The 22,066-nt window shown below is 37.0% G+C and overlaps 1 protein-coding gene across 4 annotated transcripts in view; it reads left to right on the top strand.

Annotated features, from left to right (window-relative positions):
- The window catches only part of LOC131158224 (organic cation/carnitine transporter 7), a 49,723-nt gene extending 28,423 nt beyond the window's left edge, over window positions 1-21,300 (top strand). Inside the window, exons 4-6 of one of the 4 annotated variants that reach the window (XM_058112931.1) lie at window positions 18,210-18,738; window positions 18,908-19,086; window positions 20,720-21,300. In XM_058112931.1, the coding sequence (XP_057968914.1) occupies window positions 18,210-18,738; window positions 18,908-19,086; window positions 20,720-20,980 (969 nt within the window). In that variant the 3' untranslated portion in view covers window positions 20,981-21,300. Of the gene's footprint in view, window positions 1-18,209; window positions 18,739-18,883; window positions 19,087-20,370 lie in introns of all 4 variants that reach the window. The other 3 variants (XM_058112930.1, XM_058112933.1, XM_058112932.1) reach the window with 3 other exon arrangements.
- The last annotated feature ends 766 nt before the right edge of the window (window positions 21,301-22,066 follow it).

Genomic DNA, 22,066 nt, shown 5'->3' with positions numbered 1-22,066 from the left:
GGCTAAGCAGTCCTATGGGTAAATGTCTAGAAATGGATCAGAAAAGGTTGGGAGGATTCCGTAACTTATCCATTTCAATGCTGGATATGGTGATAGTATGTGATAGTATCTTCTTTTGGCACGACTTCTGGTGTGGCTCATCCCCAGTGAGCTCCCAATTTCCTGCCATTTTAAATTTGGCCTGCAATAAAGATGCTTCTGTGAGTAGTTATGCTGACCACTTTGATAGTTGAATGACTTGGAGCATCCCCTTTGTGAGAAAGGTGTCAACATGTGTGGATCGAGATCCGACTCCTCAACGAGGATGGCTATCCAAAATGTGTTCAATGACCATAATCTGTACGTTCTATGAAGTCGCCATTAACCTTTTTTTTCTTTTAATTTTTTTTTAATTTTTTTTTAATTTTTTATTTTTAATCTAGGTGTGGTTAAGTTCACCTAAAAACTATCAATTGAATTGGTCTCTAGCTAATCCTAGGGTCCAAGGAACTGATAGTCTATAGTCAACGTACCAAAGCCTTGGGAGTTCAATTATGTGAGGGGAGGGTACTAGCATCCCCTACACACCCGTCCTTTTGAAGGGTACCATGATAAACTCAGGATATTCAAACATTAATCAAACATAGTATTTGACTCTTCACTTTGATGAATAGGCTACCTTTCCTTTAAATATTGTTCCATCCTATGACCATCGAGTATCCCATTAGAGTCATAAGGCTTCCCTCACATTAGAATCCTAGGAAGAAAGTTATCACACCACTTTTTGGTTCCGTCGTCAAATTAGTTAAACTAGGGTTTTCTTGATTATACAAGATATGAATAGGTTACAATGAAGAAATATGTACCAAATCATACAAGAAAAGGAAAACCAGGAAACAAAAATCAATAAAGCAATCCACAATCAAATCCTAAATGCAATCAAGTCAATGTTACCAAAAGCGAGATGCAATAACAAAAAAAGAATAACAATATAAATTCCAGAACAAGGAAACATGATCACCTTCAATATTTACCTGATATAGAAAGTAACTTAGAAAATTCAAACGCAAATTTCCTATTTTGAAAGATTTCATCTCCCTAATTTAAGAGAGGAACGCAAAGGGAAATTCAAGACATTATTTACAAGGCAACACTGTTTTTTGATTTTTAAAATTCTCCTTTTTCCGTAGCCTTTGGAAAATAAAAAGCCCTAATCCACCCCAAAAGAAGGCCCTAGAGACTATAAAAAACATAGAAAAACCCAAGAAATTTTAAGAATTTCCCTACAATTTTTATGAATTTTTTTGGGTTTTTAAATTACTAAAAGGCCATTAAAATGGAAGATAATGGTAAATAATAACAATAATAAGAATAATGATAACAACTGCTAAAAAAAAAAAAATAGAACAACGGAAACATACTTTCAAGGCTTTTCAAATTTTACTAAATTTACACTAATCAACATGGATTAAAATGAATAAAAAAAAAAAAAAGTAAATAAATATAAAGAGAAAAGGAAGAGGAAAAAAAATCAAGCTTACCATGCATGTGCGTGCGTAAAGGGGCAGATCAAGACATGTTGCTTAGGTTTTTTTGTGAAATCAGACCACAACCCATGTAGCGGCACTCTCATGGTGCCTGCAAGCCTCTTCCGCTGCCACCCAAACTGAGCGCCACCTCCAGCTGTCTGTGCCAGCACCGTCACCAGAATGCAGCAAAGCTGCTGCTGATGCTGCTTCTGCTGCCAAGGCTGCTGTTGACTTCTGCTCCGCTGAACTTCTTCCTCTTCTTTTGCAGAAGGTAGCTTCTGCCATAGGTGATGGCGACAGGTGGTTCCCATGACGGAGAAGCCGTCTTCTTCCCGTTCTTCCTTGTTGTTGGTTCTCCAGTTGCGCAGCTGGCTCATCAACCACCATGAATTGTTGTTCAGCCACCAAAGTCTCGTTAGAAAATCTGTCTGGGTTTCTCCTACACATCACTATTCTGTTCATGCAAAATAGAAGGGTCTCGTGACCTTCTAACGACTGTGGCCACCTCCCTTGCCATAGCCGGACTTTCTCATGCTGCCGGAATAAGAGTTGCCAAATCTCTTCCCTCTGTTTTCTTTGTTAAGCTGCAGTGCTTTACAGTGGCCTTTGTCACTGCTAGCACGCACTGTTGTCGCCTCTGCTGCAGCTTTCCAATGCCAAAGTCTCTGACCTCCTTACAATCTCTTCCTTCTCTCTAGACTTACTTTTCTAGGTTTTCTTCTCCATGCTTCTTCTTCTCTAGGTTCCTTCACATAAGGTTTATGACCCTAATGCCATAGCTAGACAAAAGATGAAAAGACAAAGGAAAGAAGAAAATACTAAAGGTGCAACCAATTCATTAAACAAAAAAGCTACAACTTTAAGTAGATCTTCAAAAAAAGAAAAATAAGTACTACTTCATATTTGATGCAAAAAAAAGACTTGTGGATATTAAATCTCAAGCAAGAAACCATGCCAACAAGCAAAAAACCGAGGAATCATAAATAAACTGTTAGCAAGATCATACCTTGTGTTTTTATTCAATAAGATTAATCAAGAACACCAAGATAGATGCAAGAAAACCAAGAATTTTCCCCAAGAAGACCAATATGCTCTTCATCATCCCTTTCTAACATGAACTCTTCTCCATATATTGGTTATATGTGTGTCCAATTCTCCCTCTTGAGCATGTGCCTCTTCCTTGTGATAAACATATCTCCTCGAATGCTTCCTTGAGCCCCCAGTTCAATGTATGTGTCCTTGGTCCCATGTGTCTTGTGTTTAGGGCTTAACTTCCTTTTTATAGAGAAGAAGGAAGGTAGAATGTAGCCCTGGCACCCTATTTCCAAATGCCCTTTAGAGACAAGGAAACTCCTTCCATGTCCCATAAGGGTGATTTGATGCGAACCCCCCCTTGTCTTAAGTAAAAATCCTTAATTTAACTAACAATAACTCCCTATTCCAATTAATAAAAACCCCAAAATATAGAATTGAAGCTTCGAAGTGCTATGGATCAGCAATTTGCATGCCAAAATATCAGGAGGGATAAAGGCTCTATTTATGCTCCTAATTCTTTTCTCACTCTTTAATTGCCCAAATAAACATGAGTTGATCCAATTATTGGCTAAATTGGCCTCTGACAAAATAGAGTGTCAACTTTGAAACAGTAGAAAAGGATATCAGGAATTGCTTGCACTGAAATGTACTGAAATAGAGTGTCGACTCTTTTCTTCATTCCCAAGGCTGCTTGCACTGAAATGTACCTGGTTGGACCAACCCAAATGTGCCTAAATGGAATCTTAAATAAACAACTTCTGTAAGAAGTTGGATAATCCATCTGAGGCCATGATTAACTTCCCCTGAAAGCTGTTTGGAAAAATCCAGCCCTGACATGAGTTGCTGATTTTTTTGTGTGGCTTGGGAGGCTTCTTTTAGAAAATTCTCATTATTAATAACCTCCAGGAAAAAAGGAGTGTAACTTTGGTTGAAAGATTCTTTCTATGCAAAGATGATGCTGAATTTGTGTACCATATCTGCTTCACTGCCCCTGGACCAGCAATATGTGGAATCTGGCTACTGTTCTGGCTGGTCAGCACTTGGCTACATTTGAAACAGTAGAAAAGGATATCAGGAACTGGAAGGGTATACTTGCAAACTGGGATAGGTAAAAGGTATGGAAATTTGATGGAAATATTGATTTTGATTAAAAAAAAAATGATGACAATAAAAATGATAACAACAGTAAAGCATTGAATTCTTTAATGTAAACTTTAGATATTTTTCCTGGACATAATAATGCAAGTTTTAGAACTAAAATATTATAAATAAAATTCTTCAATGAGAGATAAGTAGTATATAAGATTTAGTAACTGTAATATAATAATTAATAATCATATTAAACACATTCCATTAATATAAATACAACAACAGCAGCAGCAGCAATGGCACCAAACCAAGTCTTGAGTCCCACTAGGTGGGTCGGCTACATGAATCCTTTTTTGCCAATTTACATGATTTTGGGCAATTTCCTCCGATAATTGAGACTGTTAAACCTTACTATCTCATTTCAAGTTATTTTAGGTACACCCATGCCCCGTCTACTTCCACCAACAATAACTAGCTAACTCCGTCTCATGATGCACTGTTTGGCCATTGTTGGAGGTGCCCAAACCATCTCAACCACCCCTCCTTGTCTTATCTTCTAGGTGCTATGTGTGACTTAATGCAAATATGTTCATTCCTTCATTGTTTTTTAACATTTTATGACTCATCCACCTTGACATTCTCATTTTGGAAACTTCTATTTTTTAGATATGTTATTTCTTAATTGCCGATATTCTGACCCATATAGCATAGGTGGTCTTATAGTCATTCTATAAAACTTTCCTTTTAATTTTAAGGGTACCCTACGATCATACAGCACGACCAAAGCACTTCTCCATTTTAACCAGTTTACTTTAACTCTCTTTATTAATTCTTCTTCAATTTTTCCTTCAACTTAAATACTAGATCCAAGGTATTGAAATATACTAATGCTACTAGTTTTTTGACCATCGCATTTAATCTTTTCTACTGTATTCTTCCTATAATAAAATTCATAAATCAGTTAGTATTATTTATCATTCAAGTATAGATAATAAATAATCAAATAAAATGTTGTTACTGATATCTATGTTTTATTTTTCTTATAATTTCAAAAGCCTCTGTAACAATCTTTGGTTTCCAATAAATAAGAAGGTTAATTAAGGGAGAAATTTCATTTGGGTTTCAATCTTGAGTTTGAATTTGCTAAAATTTTGGTAAATTTTTGCTTCAATTTCAAGATTTGGTAATTTTGTATGATTTGTAGAAATTTCAATGGAAATCCTATCAGGCAAAATTTGATGCCTTTTTGGACTTTAAGGTTTGATGGAAATTTATGACCATGATATGGCGAGAGAGAAATACGAGAGCTTTAGAAGGAATGTCTACTTCTCTCACAGCCCTCAAAGATAGATGGCTTATAATTCTACCTAATTGGCTTGGCGGATTGGACATTGTGGATGCATTGACCATTCTTGATTCTTTGGATACATTGTCACACAAATGATTCAACACTTTTTTGATCTTTTATCTTCTTCTGTTGTACCTGGGTTGCATCCCCTCAATGCTCTTTTAACGAATTCTCATTTTATTGATTGAGAAAAAAAAATCTCTTATTCTCTTCTAATGACTAGTAAGTAGCACGTAAAAAAATTGAATAAGAACATTAAGAAACTCATGTTGTGTTTTATTTGTAGAATTTCTATTATTAGGAATAGAATGATCCAATGTTTTAAAAGGCGAAGGCTTAAGGCGAGGCGTTTTAACCATCAAAAGGTGAGGCATAAGCCTTAAGGCGTTGGGGCGTAAGCCTTTTGAGAGTTTATTTTTTAAGATAAAAATTTGTTCAATAAATTATATTTATTTAAAATAAAGTAAAAATTAAGAAAATCACAAATGTAATATAGAAAAGAAAAATTAGACGTACTTTGCAAAATACTTGTTGGCCATTCAAAAATTGTTAACTTGAATACATGACATAAATCATGACAAGAGATAGCTATACAATTACAAAGTTCAAACTATTTTCATGATGCAAGAGACAACTCTCAGTTATTTTGGAAAGGTTGAGGTTCAAGAGTTTTAGAAATAAACTCATATCATGACATTTCTTTTATACAAACATGTAGTTAAAATTTTATACCCAATTCTAACTTGAGAATCACACATCCAAAATGCATAAGCCTTAACTAAAAAGGCTCAAAAAGCGTGTTTTTTGTAAAAATGCGTAAGCTTCAACATGTAATGTGTTAGCCTTTTTGGAATTTGGTATTTTATATTGAGCCTCAAGGCATTTTAAGCATGCCTTGCAAGGCTCGCCTCCATTGAGCCTTTTAAAGCACTGGAATGATCACAATATAAAGATTTAATTGCTTAACAAAAAAAAAAAAAAAAAAGTGAGAGAGAGAGAGACGAATGTGTTGTCATCATAAACTAAATGGCAATGTAAAATTATAATCAATCAATAACATGGAAGAGACAAGGAATGACTATTTTAAAATTTTACTAGGGATTGTCAATTCATGTCCGATTCTATGTTGTGAATAACACAAACTTTTGCATGACTGACTTTTTTATTAGTCATTATACATTTGTGCAATTTTTATTCCGTTCCCATCTTGTTCTATTTTATTTGCATGAATTGACATTGCCCAAACAAACATAACCCTATATCTATCTTCTAGGAGATACAGCAAAGTCATATATGAAAAATTGTCCACAAAATTCACAAAGTATTGCAAATAGTTTCTTGATTGTGTAAGAACCTCAAATATTTGAATAAAGTGGAAAAAATAAGGAATTATTGCGATGGAGTAAAATAAGACTATCCTAAGATGAAGGAAGACCTATTGAGTTTCCCTAACTAACACACATAATGGGAAACAAATGTAAAAATAAGGCAACCTTGTTGTATTTTTAGAAGCAATGAATGCCCCACATGAGAATGCCACTATTATAGACTAGAGAAATACCATGACAAGAAAATGAAGATTTTGTATGAAAGGAACAAAACTTCTACTGCTAACATTGAAACCATATAGTCATCCCTCTCAAGCTCTCCACCAATTTCTTCTATGTTTGATCTTGGTTAACACAATTAGAAGGATAGAAGGTAACTGGGCAAATTGAGAGACTTTTTCAATTGACTTAAAAATGACTTTAGAGGAAAATATAAGGAAAAGAAAGAATTTCTCGACGATGAGAAACAGGTTTAACCAAACTATTAGCAATATAAGCTTTTAGAGTATCAAGTATAGGGTTTCAAGGACAAAAATAAGTGAGGTCTACTTGGCATGTAAGATGATGATTCAAGGATTGGAGGATAAAGGTTAGAAGCTTTGATGTACTTAATTGGGTCTTAGTTGCACTATACATAGTAGAAGGCAGATCGAAGCAGTTTGACCATATGGGATTGACCAAAGAACTCTTCTTGAGACGGGCAATGTGCTCATCTTGCCAATATGGAGACTAGGTGTGCTAGAAGAATTCACTTCAATATCACTACTAGCAAAGAGCTTCTTGGCCTAGACTGTCCATACTCTTGGTAATATGTGCAAACATGACCACCACAATAACCAACACTTCTACCAAAACCAACACCTACTAAACAACCTCCCATAAATTTTTGAATTTTGTAATATGCACACTACACTCGAGAGAATTGGGATCAAAAGTTTGGGGGCCAAGGGTGAAGGTTCTATTGATTCTAGATGCCACAAGGAGGATTCTACCGGCTGTATTTGGTGTTGGCTTTGGAGCCAATGAGAGACATTCCAAATCTAAATAACCTTCTTAAGGACTTGGGTCTAAAATTAGTTAGTTTAGTTGGGGCCAAGGTGAAATTGCCGATGATTCCTATTATGAGTACAAAAAAAGAAGGTGCACAAAGAACTTAAGAACCTGGTTTCTTCTATCAATTATGGGGTAGGGAAGGGATGAAAACAAGTGAAATTATGAAAATTGTCAATTGGAATGTTAGAGGTCTAGGAGATTTTTGAAAGAGGGGGCTGGTCAAAGAGGCCCTACTTAGATATTTCCTGACATTGTTCTAATTTAGGAGATCAAGCTTGAGAATGTTGATGTTGACCCGGGGGGGGGGGGGTGTTAGTGGGATATGAAAGTACGTAATAAGGATTGGGCCTTTGCCTCTTCTTAAGGGTCAGTGGTATTTGGGACACTCGCTCTATTGTTAAAGTGGATAGCCTAGCAGGCTTTTTCTCACCTTCTATCTTGGTAGAAGTGGAAGGTCAGGGCCAATGGTGGGTATCGTCTGTGTACGGTCCTTCTAGAACAACCCTTGGGAGCTCTTTTTCTGATGAGCTTTGTTATGTGTTTGGCTTTTGTGCTCCTAATTGTATAGTGGGAAGTAATTTTAATCCTATGAGGTTTCCCCAAGAGAAGAAAGGGGGTGATATGGCTATTGTTGCTATGCATAGTTTTGATTCCCTTATTAGGGGTTGTGGTTTGAGAGATCTCCCCCTTGATAACTTTATGTGGTCAGTGGGTGCTAAAGTAGTCGCAAGCAGGCCCGACAGATTCCAGTTTTGCATGGAGTGTGAGGGTAAGTTCCCTAATCTCTTTCAATTTATTTTACCTAGGCCCACTTCTGACCTCTTTCCCATCATGTTAGAATTGAGGAAGGTTTCTTGAGGTCCTACTCCTTTCAGGTTTGAAAATATGTGGTTGGATCATGATTCCTTTGAGCCCTTAGTGAGGAATTCTAGGAATAAGGATGTGGAGAGGGGGTGGGAATGTTTTAGATTCATGAAAAAATTGAAGAGGTTAAAAGAGAAGTTGAAAGAATGGAATAGGGAGGTATTCATAGATTTAAGGTTTAGAAAGGCTAGTATTATAGGAGAGTTGGTTGAGTTAGGAAGGAAGAAGATAGTACTCTCTTGGGGGAGGAAGAGATGCAAAAAGCATCTTCGAGAATGAATTGAAGGAGGTGATATGAGAAGCTGGAGGCAAAAGAGGATTTTAAATGGAATAGAGATTGTGATTGTAATTCTAGATTTTTTCATAGTATAGCTAATGGGAAAATGAGGAAGAATTTGACTAGGGAGTTGGATGTGGGCAAGGGGGGTATTATCTCGATTAGAGTCAAGTTGCTTATGAAATCATTGAGTTTTATTCTAATTTGTATTCCAAGGAGGATGATAGTAGACCGATTGTTGATGTTTTAGATTGGGACCCTTTGTTCGGCGATGAGGTTGCTTGGTTGGAGAGACCTTTTGAGGGAGAGGAAGTGGGGTTACGGTTTTTGGGATGGAGAGGGTTAAAGCTCCAGAGCCTAACGGATTTAATATGGCTGTCCTCCAAGATTGTTGGGAGGTGGTTAAGGTTGACTTACTTAAGGCTTTTAATGAATTTTATGGGAATGGGATTTTAAGCAAAGAGTATTGATTCCACTTTCATATTTTAGTGCCAAAGAAGAATAAATCCATCAAGATGTTGGACCATAGACCAAGTGGCTTAGTTTCTAGTGTTTATAAAATCATCACTAAAGTTTTGGGTAATAGGTTGAGTGTGGTCCTTGATAGGATTATCTCTAAGGCTTAGAGTGTGTTTGTTGGGGGGGGGGGGGGTAGGTAAATTGTGGATGCCATTTTCGTTGCCAATGAGGTTGCTGATGATATTCGGAGAAGGAAGAAGGGTCTCATTTTTATTTTGAGAAAGCTTATGATAGAGTGAATTGGAGCTTTCTGAATAAGATTTTTGTGAGAAGGGGGTTGGTGAGAGATGGCAGCGTTGAATTAGAGGCTGTTTGATAATGTGAAATACTTGGTTTTAGTGAATGGTGAGTCCAAATCTTGGTTTAAGGCTACAAGAGGGATTAGGCAAGGTGATCGTCTTTTCCTATTTTTATTTTTTTTAGTGGCAGATATTTTGAGTAGGATGGTGGATAGGGTTGTGGATAGAGGTTTGGTAGAAGGGTTGGAGATGGGGAGAGTGGGGGGGGGGGGGGGGGGGTTAGGGTCTCGCACCTTCAATTTGCTAATGGTGCTATCTTCTTTTAGAGGATCACAAACCCTCCTTTTTGAATATTTTGGGTCTCCTCCACACTTTAAAGAAGGTTTTTGGGCTTAAGAATAATATGGGGAAGAGCGGTATTGTAGCTATCAATATGTCTGACGAAAGTGTTAGGGAGTTGTCTACGGAGGTGGGTTGTATAGTTTTGGATTGGCCACTCTCTTACCTAGGGGTTCCTTTGGGGGGTAACCCTAGATCTGTGAGTTTGGGATCTTGTTGTGGAGAGGGAGTGGGTGGGTGGAAAGGTGGTCTTTTTCCTCTCTGTGGTAGAATAACACTCATCCAGGCTTGTCTTTTGAGCATCCATTTATACTTTTCTTTCAATTTTTAAGATTTTGGTTGGGGTTGCTAGTAGGATTAAGAAGATAATGAGGCACTTCTTGTGGTTAGGTGTAGGGGGTTTTAGGGATCATTTGGTAAATTGGGAAGTGGTGGGTAGGTCTTAATGGGAGGGTGGTTTGGGTATTGGAAACTTGGTGTCTAAAAACACAACTCTTCTGAGTAAATGGTTTTGGTGGTCTCTACTAGAGAATTCTTCCTTGTGGAATATAGTTGTTAAAAGTACATATGGATTAGATGAGAATGGGTGGGATACTAATTTGAGATTTAGATGTTCTTCAGAGAGTCCTTGGAAATCTATCTTTTAGAGTTAACCTTTCTTCATTCCCCATATTAAATTCCTGGAGGGAAAGGGTAGTAATATCCTTTTTTGGAAAGATCCTTGGTTGGGGAATATAGATTTGTCCACCTCCTTTCCGCACCTCTTTTGCTTGAGCTCAGGATAGGATGGTTCCATTTATTCTTTTGTTGTTGATCTAGGTGGTCTTTTGTTTCTTGGGATTTCCATTTTTGTAGGTTGTGAACAGTGGGGAGATGGTAGAGCTATGCTGTTTGCTAGCCTTGTTGAAAAACTTTTGTTTTTCTTTAAAGGAGGATAGTTGGTCTTGGTCTTTGGATACGTTGGGGGTTTATTCTTGCAAATCTTTGTGTGATTTTCTGACTAGATCTAATTCATATTTTCCTCTCTATCGACTCATTTGAAAGGCCAAAGTCCCTTTTAAAATCAAGGCTTTTATCTAGTTGGTTGCACTTGATAGAATTAATACCAATAACTTGCTGCAGGTCAGGAGACCTTTGAAGGCTCTATCTATAGTTGTCTGTGTTCTTTGTTTTAACTGTTCAGAATCTGCTTCGCATTTGTATATACATTGTGATTATTGTTGGAGGTTGTGGTATAAGCTATTTGGTTTTTTAGGCGAATGTTGGGGGAATTCAGAGGCAGTCGAGGACTTCTTGGCAGTTTCTTTTTTTGATTTTGGCAGGAAAATTCAAGGGCAGTGCTCTGGAAATGTGCTATCTTTGCAGTATTTTGGGGGTTGTGAATGGAGCATAATGCGAGTGTTTTTCTGGGGAAGAAGTTGTTGCATTTGCTGGTTTTTGGGAAAAGAAACATTATTCGGCTTCTCTTTGGTGTGTGGGGCGGGGGAATTTTTAGGGGTTGAGCTTTTCCGATATTTAGTGCGATTGGTGTTATGTGTTGGATTGTTAGTTAGTGCCGGTTTTATTTGGTTGTTTTCAGGGTTTTTTGTTTGTTTGTTTGTCCTTTTATCTGGAGTTTTCCAGATTCTGCTAAGAAGATGTCTTATTCTCCTAGCTGTTTTTTCTTACTCTATTAATGAAATTCTTCTTTTACTAACAAAAAAAATCTATTTTAATTACTGAAGAGACTATATACATATACATACATATATATATATATATACCTTTTTTTTTTTTTTTTTCGGAGGATGTATGTAGGCCTATGTACGAGGGGTTGGAGTGGAGTCATCTTTCTAGAGGATTGTTTAGGTGGATGGAATGACTTTTTGAGAAAAGTGAGGTCAAGGCAGTTGTGGAACGTCAAAGCTGCAGGTCTGGATGGGTTTTGTATGGTTTTCTTTTAAGATTGTTTGGATGCAGTTAAGGGGGATTTAATGAAGATTTACAATGAGCTCTATTTTAATGGGACATTAGGTAAGATTATTAACTCAACTTTCCTATACTTTGGTACCTAAGAAGAATATGTCTGTTAAAGTTGCAGATTTTTGGCCTGTTGAGTCTAGTGACTAGTATGTATGAGATCATTGCAAATGCTTTAGCTTTGTGACAGGAGACAATTTTTTTAGGCCAAAGTTTTGTGGGAAATAGACAGATATGGATGCTATTTTAGTGGAAAATGATGTTGTTGAGGATGTTCATAGGAGGAAAGAGAAACGGGTTGTGTTTGTTTGAAAAGGCTTATGGCTGTAAGTTGGAATTTTTTTATAGCATCTTTATTTGGAAGGAATTTGGTGAAGGGCAGTGGGTAGCATGAGGTGGTTTTTGTCTTGTCTTGTCTTGTCATTATTAGTGGAGAACCTAAATTATGCTGCAGGGCTTTGAGGGAGGTTAGACAAGGGGACCCGCTTTCACTTTTTCTATTTGTTTTCATGGTAGATGTCTTGAGTAGTTTGGTTCATAGGGCTGTAGATTAGGGTTTTGAGTGGGATTCGGTTGGGGAATGAGAGGGTCGTGGTTTCTCATCTTCAGTTTGTGGATGATATTCTCCCACCCCCCCCCCCCCTCTGGGGGTGGAGGATCATAGTGAGTCTTTCTTAAACGTGCTTACTATTTTCCCGATGTTTGAGAGGGTTTCTGGATTAAACATAAATTTGAGTAGTGTGGTATGGCTTGTATGAGCTTGCGTGTATCTAGGTCTTGGGAGTCATCCTCTTTAGATAGGTGTGGCATTCTAGATTGGCATCTGACTTATTTAGGAGTGCCTTTGGGTGGTAATCTTTGGTCAGTTGTCTTTTGGAATCCAGTGTTGGAGAAGGTGTCCAAGAAATTGGATGGGTGGAAGGGTGCTTTATTCTCTCTTGGTGGGTGTCTTACCCTCATTTTGGCACGTCTGTACGGTATTCTTCTCTATTTCTTGTCTGTTATTAGAATTCTAGTTATGTAGCTTGAAACATGGAGTCTTTAGAGTTTGGCTATGGTCTAAGGTGGGGGAAAAGGATCATCTGGTTAGTTGGGAGATTTTTTGTAGGTTCAGAAAGGAGGGAGTATGGGTCTTGTTAAGTTGGTGCGTGCCTGAGAACATTTCTTTAATAGGCAAATGGCTTTGGCATTTGCCTTAGAGGAGTCATCCCTGTTTTCTTTTATTCCTTTTGCTAAACTTGTGGTGGGTAATGACATTCAATTTTGGGAAGACATTTTGGGTGAGTGATTCTGCAGCATGCAATTTTTCCCTCATTTTGTAAAGGTAGTCCTCATTCCTTTGGCTAAACTTATGGTGGGGTAGCAGGTATCGCATTCAATTTTGGGAAGACATTTTGGGTGGGTGATTCTGCATGGCTTCTTAGTTCTTATTATTACTTTTACTACTACTATATTATTATTATTATTATTATTATTATTATTATTATTATTATTATTATTGTTACTGTTATTTTTACTGTTATTGTGATTGTTATTGTTGTTGTTATTGTTATTCTTCTTCTTCTTCTTCGTCTTCTTTACTATTATTATTATTATTATTATTATTATTATTATTGTTATTATTATTATTATTATTATTACTACTATTACTATTATTGTTATTATTATTACTATTATGATGATGATGATGATGAATTTAATCAAATGAACATCAAATGAGCATGTTTTTCCCTCGTCATCATACTATTTGGAAAGCCAAAGTCCCCTATAAGATTACAGCTTTTATTTGGTTAGTTACGTTGTTCATAGTAGTGTTGCAGAGTAGGAGGCCTTTGAAGGCTTTATCTTAGGATTTATGTTCTTGTTTGGTGGTCCAGAATCTATCTCTTATCTGTTCCTTTTAATGGAGGGCGTGGAATAACTTATTTGGTCAATTTGAAGAGATTGGGTGTGTCTGGAGTTGGTGGAGGATTTGTTGCCTATATATTTTCTGAGTTTGGGAAGAGTGGAGGTGGTTCAGCATTGTGGAGGTGCTGTTTTTTTGTTGGGCTTTTGGTTGGAGCATTTTGTACGTATACACTTTGTATTTACGTTGGGATATGATTCAGTATTTAGCCTTATTCTGGGCCTGTGCAGTGGTTGTTTCAGAGGATTGTCAGTGCTGTTTGATATTTTCAATTTTTTTTGTTCTATATTTTCAGAGGGTTTCTTATGCTCCATTTTGTATTTTCTTTTCTCTTCAATAAAATCTCTTCTTTTTTCTATTATAAAAATGTGCAGTAAAACTATTTGGACTTATTCGTAGAAGCCATAAAAACAGCCCTCTACGCAGGAGTGGACAAGAGTAATATGGCTGTCCAGTCGAAGAAAAGAATACTACAAAGCAGGGAATACTGCAGAATACAGATTAGATACAAACCAGGGAAATTTAACCACGAAACACTGTAGTGGCACACCATAGCACATAACACTTGAGGATCAGCTGCAGCAGACATGGAAGCTACTGGGAATAGAGCCAACTAGAGGCCATGCCAGATATACATTGCAAACATCAAAATGACGGATCAAAACCGCTGGAAACAGAGCAGTCTACAATACCATAAGGCCGTACCCAGTGCACAAGGCTCCCACTTTGAGTGGGGTCTGGGAGAGGTGGATGTCGGCAAGCCTTACCCCCATTTTTGGAGAGGCCGCTCCCAAGTCTCAAACCCGGGACCACCCGTACCGAGGCGAAGGCACTTGCCATCGCACCAAGGCACGATCTCAGCAGTCTACGATATCATGCAACAGTAAAAACAGCAATGGGAGCAGCCAACTCAGAGTTTTGAATTGAACAAACGCAACAGTACAGGCAAGAGATGAAACACCCATAATTCTGCCAATGGAAAAACACTGAAGAAAGCATAAACTTTGAGCCTCACAAACCAACCGCTGGCCTCATAAATCAACTGAAACACCTGAACCAATCAAACACATCAATTAATGCATATCATATGCAGGGATGGAACCACTATCTACTGAATGTCAACTGTGCCAGTCCTCTTAGAGTTTGCATCACATGTGTTAGATTATTACTTTACCTAAAAGCTTAAACTACTAGGTTGTGGGCCGACAATGTATATATCAAGCTTTAACACCCCTGCATGTGCTGCCCGACTGTGCATGGAGAGATAAACACACAATTAATTACACCCATTACAGGGAATAAATAATTTTTTAAACACCACACAAAAAAACGCAGGCAAGGACACTAAAATTCAACCCAAGAAATGGAACAAATGTAAGAAAATATGAGAATGAAACTCACCATTACTAAGGAGCATAAAACAGATATAAAGAGATAGTCTTACTAGGCCTTCTAAATTGTTGTAGATTGTTGCTGTTACCTATTAAATTTATAAATCACTTACCAAACCAAAGTCCTGGCTTGATAGGAGCTTTATCCTCCAATATAATTTACTAAAGGAAGAGATATAAGAAATCCTTAGTGATATTATCCTAATGGAAGGGCCCATGGTTCACTTATGGCCTTGTCGCCCAGGCCCCTCCTAGCAGTGGTTGCTAGAAGTGGGGATTCTATGGTCTGTGAAAGTAGAATATGATTCCCGAGAAAAAAAGGGGGGGGGGGGGGGAGGGGGCGTGAATTGGATTATTTTAGACTTTTAGGCTCTTTTAAAAACTTTTACTTGTTTTAGTGCAACAACAAGAACGTAAGTAAATCAATCAAACCAAAACACACCACAAATTCCAATCAACCACAATATTGAAATCAATCAATCAAAATAAACAAGAACTCGATGCTTTCAGCCTTTGGTAATAGCCCCGTGATTATATGCAAGCCTTGTTTTGTTTTTGTTTTGTAATGCACTTTCTTAATCAAGAGTTCCGCAAATTAACCAACGTACTTCCTTGATGGTTTCCGCAAAAGGTTAATTGAAACGTACTTTCTAGAATTAAGAGTTTTCTCTGAATTTTTACTTAAGCCCTGCAATCAATCAATTTGCATCCAACAAATACAAGTAAAATGCAGAAAGTAGAGAGTAAGGAGGAGAGAAGAACACTGAGATTTTACGAGGTTCGGCTTATCCCCAGCCTACGTCCTTGCCTTTGGCAAACCACAAAAGGATTCCACTAGCTTAGTTCCTTTGCCGGGCGGAACAACACCTTTTACAACTACTCCTTCAAGTAGGCTAGAGCCCGCCTCTCCAAACGATATTCCCTCATTCGGTCAATAATCTAACAAGCCTGGAATCGTCTAATAACTACAAGAGAAACAACAAGTAGATGTGTACAAAGAGTGCTCTCACACAAAGCTGATTAGTACAATTCAAATCTATATATTTTAGAATTTAAATATCAAATTTGAAATACAATTCGAAGCTCAAGATTAGAATTCACCAAGTCTCCTTTTCTCCAAATGAGAAATTAGTATGTAGAAGTCAAGGATTGATGATCAACACTTTCAGAATATCAGCACTTTCAGATTGCAAGAGATTGAGCAAGCAGTGACTTTGAATGCAAGAGAGCTTGGGGCAGATTTTTCAATTCTTGGTATGATTCAATTTGTAAAACCATGTATTTATAGGCTAATAAAGTTAGTTTCGTGCTACCCAAGATTACTTGGAGTGTTTCCCAAGTTTTAAGAAAATTTGGAGCACAAGAAACCAATTTAAAACATTTAAAATATTTAAAAAATTTGACCGTTAACAGTGTTCAGACGACTGAACTATCGGGTTCAGTCTTCTGAAGTTCCTTAAAGCTTTGAAAATTTTGAACTGGACATAGGGTCAGACGTCTGAAGTTGGGGTTCAGACTTTTGAAATTGCGGGTTCAGACGACTGAAGGCAGGGTTCAGTCTTCTGGTAAGGTTCTGCTTGTTTCTGTGTTTCTCCAATAAATCTTCAGATGACTGAACTTATTCTTCAGTCTTCTGAAGTAATTCTTCAGACGTCTGAGCTTAAACTTTAGTCTTCTGGGCTGTGACTTCGGTCTTCTAAATAGTACAATTTTTTGGTTTTTCATTTTATTTTTCAAAACCATTTTTGCTCTCTTTCTTTGCTCTTTTATAAAACATTTTTCGGGGTTTTAAAATAGGTGTCTAAGTCCATGTATTTCCCCTAAAGAGCTTCAAATGATATTTCGACAAATATTCAACTTTGAAGTATTTACATTGCTCATCCTAAAACTTTATACTCTAAGCTTAAAATCTTCCATGACATGGTCACTTTGAAATCCCTTGGACTTTAGCTTGAGCTGGTTTTAGATTCCTCATGCATTGATCAATCTGGTGTTGCTTTGAGCTTCTCTTGGATCACTTGTTTGTGAATGTGGCTTGATGGTCCATAATGATCCTTGTATTATTGTCAAACCTGAAACATCATTACTCAATCATTCCAAGTTAGATTATCCTTTGTTTGTTATCACCAAAACTGATTGAAAAGCCCGGTTAGGTCAACAGTCTGTAAGAGAGGGTTGAGCAAAGTTTTGGAGCTTAGGTACTATGGCCAGAAAAGGGGGGAGGGGGGAGTAGAATGATGTAAGGGTGAAGGGAACAAATGCTGTGTTGTCGAGATGGTAGACTGAGGTGAGATGATAGGAAGTTAGGTAAAAGAGAAGCTTTGAGGCGAGAGTGTGCTAAAAAGATTCCCAGCTTAGGGGCATAGGGGTATTTTTTGTAGTGGTAGGATTAGTGCTGCTTGTTGGGGGCCTATGCCATTGCGCATGCGAACCATTAAAAATGGGGTATATTGTTTGTTGAATAAGAAATGATGAGTGAGACATGTTTCTATGGAGGACATATGAGTGGTAGTTCAACTTACTAGGAGGGTTTAACAGTTATTGGCTTCCCTTAACAGGCCCAAACTGAGCCCATGTGGCCAACTCTATACAAATGCTCACTAGAATCTGGGGTTAAAACCCACAATTAATCGCTTCTGAGGCATTTCTGTCCTCCCCGCACCTTGCAGGTTGCCATTTGCCCCTTGATTATTGCCTGACGAAAATACAAACCATCTCAAAAACTAGTCAAATCTGACAATAACAACAGATATAGAGGAAGCAGAATAGTTCAGGTTGATTTGGCTCATCTGGAGAGATTGCACACAAATGTTGCACCGTGGGAATCAGGGATTAGAGGCCCAAAAATTCACCGGTCTGTTGACTAATGCTGTTAATCACATGCGTGTTAAAATTTCCTGCGTCTTCTGCAAGCCTTTGAGTGACATTCAATGATATTGAAAGAATTTGATTTGCCAGTTTTTGCATTTGGCTGTTTATTTTGTTTTATTTTGCTTTTGTTTCTTCTTTGGCAGGCTTCCTGTCCTTTGTTTTTTTATATTTTTTATTTTCTTCTTTTCTTAATAAATTCTTTAAAAAAATCACATACAAGACAATTAAGTTATCTCCTACAGCTTTTCTATGGAATGCTGAAGGGAACTTAAGAAAATGTGGGACACTGCCATAGATTGAGCACATGACAACGTTTCTCTAATTCAAATGAGTACTGCTTAGAGTAGCTTCTTGAATTTTTTTTTTCCAGGGTGAATCTGACATTATATTTTCCTTGCTTAGGGCTTGCTTTACTAATAAGTAATAATTAAAAACAAATCATTTGGAAGGTAATCCTCATCCTGATGCTATGTTCTTTTGCAGTTTGTGATGCCAACATTTGGTTGGAGGTGGTTACTTGCACTGTCCGCCATCCCTTCATCATTTCTCCTTATATTTTATTTTGCGACACCTGAATCACCAAGGTATTTATGCTTGAAAGGTAGAACAACTGATGCAGTTAGAGTTTTAGAGAAAGTAGCAAGTGTCAACCGAACAAAAATCCCTTCTGGCATTCTTGTTTCTGATCAACAAATTGAGCTGCATGGAAGGTGTATTTCATCAGAAGATGCACATTTGCTGTCACCAAGAACAAATGAAAGCTCTGTCATTGAGGTTGCAGATTCTGATATTGGAGGCTTATCATCATTGTCGATGATCTTTTCAGGAAAATTAGTTAAGTCAACCCTGCTTTTATGGGTGGTATTTTTTGGAAATGCATTTTCATATTATGGCCTTGTTTTGCTGACCACTGAGTTGAGTAACAGCCATAATAAATGTGTGCCAAAGGAGTTGCAGTCAGAAAAGTCCCAAGATGTTAGCTATAGAGATGTTTTCATCACTAGTTTTGCAGGTATGTTGCCTATGGTGTCATTTTTAGTATACTTATTTACAGAGAAACATTTCTTATGCATGATCTAAATTGTTTCTTTATCCAAAAAAGATTTTTTTTTTTAACATAGAAAAATGAGTAACATTTAAAATTCATTTGCTTCAAGAGTTCCCTGGGCTCCTCTTATCAGCTGCCATGGTGGATAAACTTGGTCGTAAGTTGTCAATGTCGGCAATGTTCTTTCTGTGTTGCATGTTTCTACTTCCTTTGGTCTTTCACCTGCCTGCGAGTTGGACAACCGGTCTTCTGTTTGGAGCACGAATATGCATTACATCAACCTTCACAGTGGTTTATATATATGCTCCAGAGGTAAGTTATAAATTATTGTTCTAATAAATTATTAATTTCCATCTTTTTTCCTGACAGCAGTTTGAAAAAATATGTATGTAATGTAATGTTGACTATGGTGGTGATGTTTGAATGGGCTTGACCACCATGGAATTAGATGAATTGTTTCAATGATCCTATATTTTAATGTTTCCATTTTCATGTCATTTTGCTGCTAGACTGTTACGTATATTTGTTATAGTCTTTCTCCCACCAGTGCAAGTGATTTTTAAGCATTTTATTACTAAGCAGATTCCATTTGGTTCCCACCTCCATCCCACTAATAAAACAAGCCATTCTATCTTTGAGCACCGGCTATTCACGCTTAGTGGGCAGTTCTTGCAACAACTGTTTTCAAGCTCCCTGATTGAATTTCACTCCATTTAAGTATTTCTACTCAAGTCTTGAATTTTGATTGGACATTTCTATATTTAGGTCAAACTATATTTACCCAGAACACCGGATTTTGGGTCACAGTATAGGTATAAGGGTGGGATCATTGGCTAAGGACCGGCAGTCTCTGGGGGTTGAAGCTCATGGGTAACATCTAATTTTTAAAAATTTTGTTAGATTTATTTTTTTACTATTAATTATTTATAACCATAAATTATTATGATATCAATTTAGACATAGCATCACAGCTCTCAAACCAAAAAAATTTTCACTACATTGGATTTCCTCATCACTTGGTTTTCCTTCGCTATTTTTTTTGTTTTATTTTGAAATAGGCCCCCAACTTTTTATTTATTTGGACTTGAGAGTATGGAGCAACAAGTTGAGTGAGTGCAATCCCAAAAGGCATGACACTTTAAGCCTCCTACATATATAATATAGGGAGATTTTTGTTAGTTGAGTGGGGGCTACAGCCTGTAGATCCGCCCATGAATGGGATGCTTAGTCCGTGGTATGTGAAGGTAAGCATGGTTGACCACTATTTCGGATTGTGGTGCACTTCAAAGCTGGCATATCAAATATTTTAAGGTGACATTTGGAGAATATTGGATTAAATAAATAAATAAAATAAAATTAATGGCTTTCTCTATTTCTTTCATTTGCAAATTGTTTTGGGCTAGCATTTGAACTTTTGTTCATTTTTTGAATATTTTTTGGATCTCAAAAGAAATTCATTAAGAAGCATTAGTGTGAAACAGTTTCGTTGTTTTACCACCCCGAACACACTTTCACTTTGTTTTGTAGTAGCTCTACATTTCTGAGTGTTCCATCTTTTAAAGGAAAATTCTGATCTAGGAAAATGATTCGCTGCAGAAAAGACCTCATAAAGCAGAAAATAACTACCAGCATTACCAGATTCAGATAAGCTGCTTTTTATTTATTTTTTATTATTATTTTTTCCTCCTCGAAAACAAAGAATAGAAAACAAATTCAAGCATTTGATTCAAATGGTACACAACTGGTCATTTTTAGCGGACAAAGTTTAACCTGGAGGCAATTTTTCTGCAGAAATAGGGGCTATACCTCCAAAAAAATCATCCAAGCATGGTTAAATGTTTGGTTTAGACCTTGACGTTTGCTATATCTTTTATTAAACCCTGTGCGCAATCTTCAGTTGACTGCTTCTGCCAGGTACTAATTGTGTTCTAATTTTCAATTGTAGATATACCCAACATCAATCAGAACCACTGGTGTGGGAATTGCAAGCTCAGTGGGAAGAATTGGGGGAATGGTATGTCCTCTTGTGGCTGTAGGTTTGGTACATGGGTGTCATCAAATTGCATCGATTGTGCTCTTTGAGATTGTTATCTTCGCTTCTGGGATTTGCACACTGCTCTTCCCGTTTGAAACGAAGGGATGTGAATTAACTGATCAAGTGCCTGATTCAAAGACGATTAAAGGGCTTGTACAACTTCAACAATAGTATGAGTATGTGGGGCTTTGCATCTGAAGTTAGATAAAACAATTCACTGATAGAAATATAAACAGAAACAACTAGAAATACAAACACAACTCCGCCTTTCGGCCCCAGGGTCAGCCGTTTAATCTCTTTAAGAATTTTTTTACACAATCACAATGTTGCACGTGTTTTTATGTACTCGTGCTCATTTGTATGTATTCATCCACGGAGTGGTCTGAAGAATTCATAATTAAGCACTTGTTGTAATTCAATCTCATTTGTAATTTGACAGCGAGCTTGTAAAACTACTGATTTCTGAATCTTACTATACATTTCATTTCAAATGTGCCTGTATATGTATGATTTCAACGTCGAGATCAGTGCATATATTTTTAATGTACCGTTGTGGCTGGTATTAGGCTGCCGGCCACATGGGCCCATTTCTTGGAGGAAAGGCTAAACTTATAAAATAGATTAAATGAAAAAAACAATTTAGGTTTGCTATTCCGTAAAAGATAAATTAATTGATTAAATTATATACTTCATCTTAGCGACGGGGGTTGCATAATCATGGTTTTATATGTTTTGATGATATTAATCTATATGTTATTCCTAATGTTTTTCATTTTTACAGATTATGTTTAGTATAGGTTCAAGGGACGAATTTATGAAATATTGGTCATAAGGCAAAAATTAGACCGAGTTGACGTTGGAATAGGAAGATCAAATGGACACGTACTTGGAAGAATCCAAGTACAGCCAATGGAAGCTTAAATGTAGTCTTATATGCATTTATGAAGTGTTTGAGGTAGTCTATTTGGTAATTCTTGTGGATTTGGTTCTTACATGATTTTTGACTAAGAGTTGAGCAAATGCACATGCATATTAGGACACGTGAGTTCATAGGATTTTACCTAATTCACAAAGTCAATTTTCACAAGTTTTCAAAGATGTTTGAAAGCTTGTCCCTTTGAAAGCGTATTTTGAGTTTAGGATTCTTTTGAGAAACTCTTAAATTTATCTTTGAAAATTTGTGAAAATTGATTTTTTTATTAAGTGAAATCCTATGAACTCATGTATCATAGCAAATGCACCTACATTAAAACTTGT

The sequence above is a fragment of the Malania oleifera genome, chromosome 6 (genome assembly GCF_029873635.1).
Source record: "Malania oleifera isolate guangnan ecotype guangnan chromosome 6, ASM2987363v1, whole genome shotgun sequence".
In the NCBI taxonomy this organism is placed as follows: Eukaryota; Viridiplantae; Streptophyta; class Magnoliopsida; order Santalales; family Ximeniaceae; genus Malania; species Malania oleifera.
The sequence above is the reverse complement of the archived record's forward strand: the minus strand, read 5'-3'. Positions and strand labels throughout refer to the sequence as shown.